This window comes from Chionomys nivalis, chromosome 2, assembly GCF_950005125.1.
Source record: "Chionomys nivalis chromosome 2, mChiNiv1.1, whole genome shotgun sequence".
NCBI classification, from domain to species: Eukaryota; Metazoa; Chordata; class Mammalia; order Rodentia; family Cricetidae; genus Chionomys; species Chionomys nivalis.
Window position 1 is genome coordinate 66,114,425 of NC_080087.1, and position 5,279 is coordinate 66,119,703.

The window sequence follows — 5,279 nt, forward strand, 5'->3', positions numbered from 1 at the left end:
TCATTGCTGAGGATATCTATATAGCTCATTGAGTGTACAGAAGCCAAGCTGGTATAGGCATGAATCCTTCACCTCTACATTCTAGCTTCTTTGGCTGGAGAAGGTACTCTGCAAATTATGGAAAGACACACATGCACACCAATCCAGCCACAAAACCCTCCACCTACAATCTCTTCTGCCTGTAAGGCTTGTTGAAACAATGGTGGCGCAGAAATTGTGGAAATGGCCAATCAATGTTTGGTTTAACTAGAGGCCTATGCATAGAGATGGAGGCCATGCTCTATACAGTCTGGACAGCCTAGATCCAGAGGCTACATAGCCCAGAGTCCCAGGGTAGAACAAAATACAAAGAGAAAATAAATAAATGATTAATAATGATAAGATGATTCTTTTATACTCATATGTCCATGCCTTGTCCAGTTATCATCAAAGATGTCCCCTCTAATAACAAATGGGAGTGTGTGCAAAGACCCACAGCCAGAAAATATGCAGAAAGAAAACTGGTGATCTCCATTAGGTCCCTTCCATTGGAAGTGTGGGAATTCCATGGAAGAGAGGGAGAAAATATTGTAGGAGTCAGAGGGATGGAGGACACCAATTAAACAGGACTTAGATGGGCTCACAGGGACTGATGTGGCAAGCTTGGGCCCTACATAGTCTACACAAGGTCAACCATGTATATATTATGTATTTTAGCTTGGTGTTCGGCGGAACTCATAACAGTAGGAACAGGTTTGTCTCTGATCCTTTTGTCAGCTCTTTTTTTCCTTCAATTGAGTTAACTTGCCCAGCCTCAGTATGAGGTTTTTCACCTTGTCTTATTGTATCTTGGTTTGTCCTATTTGATTGATGTCTTGAGAGGTCTGCTTTTTTCTGAAGAAGTAACAAAAGTGGTTAGGGGCAGATCTGTGAGAAAAAGGGAGTGCAAGGATCTAGGAGGATTGGAGATATGGGAAATTCTGACCACAATTTAATGTATGAAAGAATAATCTATATTTAATAAAAAATTAAAAAACAAGACATAAAAAATAATAAATATAGGGCACAGAATTTTTAAATGGCCATTGTAGTTTGACAGCAAACAGCTGTGGTTGCCAGGTAGGTTATTTGAGACATTTGTTCAGGCTTAAAAGAGCCACTGCAGTTCATCAAGGTATTTGGGTAATAGTTTTAAAACCAATCTGGAAAGAAACAAGAGACTCAAATTATCTCTATCTGTAACATATTAGTTTATTTAAAGTAGGTCCTCAGCCGGGGGTGGTGGCGCACACCTTTAATCCCAGCACTCAGGAGGCAGAGGCAGGTGGATCTCTGTGAGTCCAAGGCCAGCCAGCCTGGTCTACAAAAGCTAGTTCCAGGACAGGCACCAAAAACTACAGAGAAACCCTGTCTCTAAAATCCAAATAATAATAATAATAATATAGGTCCTCACAGAAAAAAAAAGCCTATTATTAACTGTAACCGCTGATACACTATATATAGAAGTACTTTTGAAATGCTTAATCTTGCCACAGTGCCCTGTGTATTTTTGGATCTCTTCTAACATTTCTTAGTACCTCTGAATGAAACCATACTTCTGGGTTCACATAGAACTGTTCACCCAGTGTAGAGGTTGCTTTGCACACCCCTGCTTACACCCCATTTTTCATTAATAATACTAGGTGCTTAGTGAAAGCCAGTAAATAAGGCTTGCCATCGTCCCTTTCAAAACAAGCAAGACCTACACCATAAGGAAGATAGTGTAACTCCTAGTACTTAATAACTGCATCTGAAATCTAACATACTCATGTAGAAGTAGGGAGCTCCTGGGAGAGGAACTCTAGTACCACCTTCACAACACAGAGTTGAAATAGGATGAGGGCAGTTCATTGATTTTCAATTTCCTATCTAAGCAATGGGCTGCACATTTCTTTTTTTAAAATATTTATTTATTTATTATGTACACAACACTCTGTCTGTGTGCATGCCGAAGGCCAGAAGATGGCACCAGACCCCACCACAGATGGTTGTAGCCACCATGTGGCCTCCGGGAATTGAACCCAGGACCCCTGGAAGAGCAGACAACACTCCCAACCTAAAGCTACGCTTGGGAAGGCTTTGGGAAACTTCAGGGATGCTGTGGTGACCTTGATACAGTCTATTCACATTTGTTTGCTATAGCCTCTAGTCCTGATAGTATATAAGTTACCCACACTGTTTTCTATACTGGCTGAAACAGTTTGAACACCAAACACACTGAAGAAGTGTCTCCCTTGTGGAGCATCCTTACCAGAATTTGTGGTCATTTGCTTTACTGATCTAGGTTACTCTGACTGGGTTAAGATGAAATGTTAAAGTAATTTTAAGTTCCATTTCTTTGCTATTAGGAATGTAGAATTTTTTTATGTTTCTGAGTCTTTTGTTTTCCATTGTTGAGAATTCTGTGCTTATTCTATACCGATTGACACGATAGTTTTTAAGCCCCCATCATCACTTACCTCATTCCATACATCCTTTTCTAATTTGCATGCACAACCATTTTGTGATTCTTCTGATACAACTGCTTTATTCATTCTAAGAAGCCTAGACTTGGTCCTTGTCACCTTCAGCCATTTATGGACCCCCATTATCTCTCATCCATATCTCCCTTCTCCACGTCCTGCATCAACATGTAGTAAAGTATTTTAGGATAACTCTTGTTTTATCTATGATAAACACACCCAAATAAAATGCACTCACTTTTTAGACATTTTGCAATGTTATATGACATCCCTACAAACAACTACCTATAAACATGACACCTATAATTTTTATGGGATCTTTTAACCCGCAAAGGGCTTCTGTCCTACCCTGTTTTACTCTTGTGTTGTTTATTTATCTTCCCTTAAATGGGCATCTTCTATTCTTGTGTCCATTTTTAAAAAATAAACAAAATGAGAATTCCCCCAGAAAACAAATTTCTTAAGTGCTGGGGGGTCATGTTTTATGATGTAATGGAAGTATCAGAAAGTAGGACCTTCTTAGAAGTGACACAAGACCAAGTCCTTACAAGTTAGAATCTTCACTCCTAATTCCTTTCAGAACTCTGGAGCTTTCATAGTAACTAATGAATAACCTCACCTGTTTGCAATGTCTTCTCCCAATGTCTCAATATCTGATATCCATGGTCACTCTCCTCTTAACTTCACCCACCTTCAAGAACTTACTGGTGTTGTCACTAACATTGTTGGGAATCTGGGATGCTTCTGCAAACTCCCAAGGACTTGTCTGCTCTTTATGCAATCAGTTCAGTCTTTTCTAACCATAATGAATGCCAAGAGCAGGCAGCATCTTCCACTGAGTGAAATGTCACATCATTGGGGATAGAAGAATATAGAAGAAAAGCATTCCTTAATATAAAAAAAGAGTTCTGAATAGATTGATACATACATAAGAAGAGTGGCACTTGCTTACACTTTAATATAAACCTTCAATAAAGCCTTGTGAAGATAGCCTTACTCTTTGTCGGTCACACATTTGTACTTGGTCCCATGAGAAGCATGATTCTGACTTTCATAAGCAGTAGGTTATAGCTATGAGCTGCCTCACGGCAGACTGTGACTGGTACCTCTGGAGCAGCTACAGACAGATCAAGTGTTTATCCATAACAAGAGTTTGGGCCACTGAGGTGCTGACACAGATTTGTACTAAGTGAGATTTTCTGTGCTAAAAGTTTATGACTTATATAGTAGCTATAGTTGTAGTCTTATGCCTATCGAGTTTAGCTTCCTTAGAACATGTATTATATGTAGAGAGCATCTAGGATGTTGTGTATTCATGTATCTGATGACAAAAGTGGCGATAAATGCTGAAAAAAAATTGACCATGTACTCCTCACGTCTGTCTGGACTAAAGAAATGCTGGGAAATTTACATAAAGGATGAAAAGGCCTGGATGTCAAAAGTTTTGCTAGAATTGGATGTAAGTTCCACCAGTGGAAGAAACCTGAATAATCCTTAAGGTTTACCTTAAACAAACAAATGTCTTCCCCCAAAAAAATTTTTGTATTGTTTTCTTTTTCAAATATTGGATTCTGAAAAGGCATGCAATTTAAATAACTACATTAACATTGGAGAATTCTGTATTTTTTATCCAAAGAAAGCAAATCTGGAAAGAGAGGAGGATTGATTCATAAGTACAAAGGGGCTCAAAGTGGGAAAACACAAAGTTATAATGATTGTGATATTCTTCAGCCACCAATTTTGACCAGCCATAAGAGCATTGCAAACATGTGAGATGGTAGATAAGGTATAAATAGCCAGAAAGATGAACACTCGGACAAGGATGCTCTGGGTAGCTCTGGACTCTGGGGAGTTACTGTAGAAAGCACAAGTGCTGCGAATATGTTGAACTCGTTGTTTGTGCCTATACAAAATGGCAATCGTTGAGCTGCTGGACCAGGTGATGAGGACAGAAAATAGAAGTTCAGGAAAGACAGATAAAGCAATATATAAGGAGACTGTGATTTTGTCATGACCTGCAACAGTATAGGGTTCAAAATCTGTCTCTTTTGTTACATTTTTCCTTCTTAATTTTATGGTCATGTACAAAGGGAAAAGAACATTTACCATGATGTACAAGACCCAGCAGAGAGAAATGTACAAACCAATGTCCTTGAAATATTTTGCTCTAAGATTCTTCCAACAGGAGTTTCTAGGGCTGATGATGATGGCCTGGAAGACATTCAAGAGACAGATGGTGGCAATGGACATGCTCCTAAAAACTCTTTGAAAATACATAAAAAGTTGGTAACTCCAATCATTGAATAAATGTTTCAACCCAAAAGTTGTCATTGTGTGACCCATTCCTTTAGAGAGAATAATCAAGACATTAACCATAACCAAATGCATAAGAATTAAATCCAAGGGCTTTACTTTATGTTTCTGGTAATAAATAACTAGGTAGTAGGAAAGAAGAGAGGAATTTCCCAGAATTCCAACTGTATTTTCTATCAAGAATATTATTCCTACTCCCAAATTCCTGAAATCCATTTTGTTGCTGAGCAAAATTTATTTCAAAATATGCCAGCAGTCACTTCTCAGAGAACAAATTTGAATTTTAATAAATAAGATGGTCCTGTGAACCTGATGGCACAAAGGCACAAGAATCACATTAACAGAAAAGTGAAAACCCAAGGGGGCAGCACAAATAGATCCTTTCCACACAACCTCTCACAATTATTTTAGCACCAATAGCAACAGTCAGTAAGAAATGTTAGAATCCTTGAATGCATATATTTATGGAATAAATTCTCATTACAT

General features: G+C 38.4%; 1 protein-coding gene across 1 annotated transcript; it reads right to left on the minus strand.

Moving 5' to 3' along the window:
- Positions 1 to 4,106: 4,106 nt before the first annotated feature.
- LOC130867840 (vomeronasal type-1 receptor 2-like) lies at positions 4,107 to 5,054 on the minus strand. The gene has a single exon (XM_057760045.1). It carries the CDS (start codon positions 5,007 to 5,009, stop codon positions 4,107 to 4,109), a length of 903 nt encoding a protein of 300 aa, XP_057616028.1. The 5' UTR covers positions 5,010 to 5,054.
- Between the last annotated feature and the right edge of the window lie 225 nt (positions 5,055 to 5,279).

What these genes read in the sequence shown, in the direction of transcription:
- LOC130867840 (XM_057760045.1), bottom strand. Translation starts at nt 5,009, where the DNA reads ATGGATTTCAGGAATTTGGGAGTAGGAATAATATTCTTGATAGAAAAT.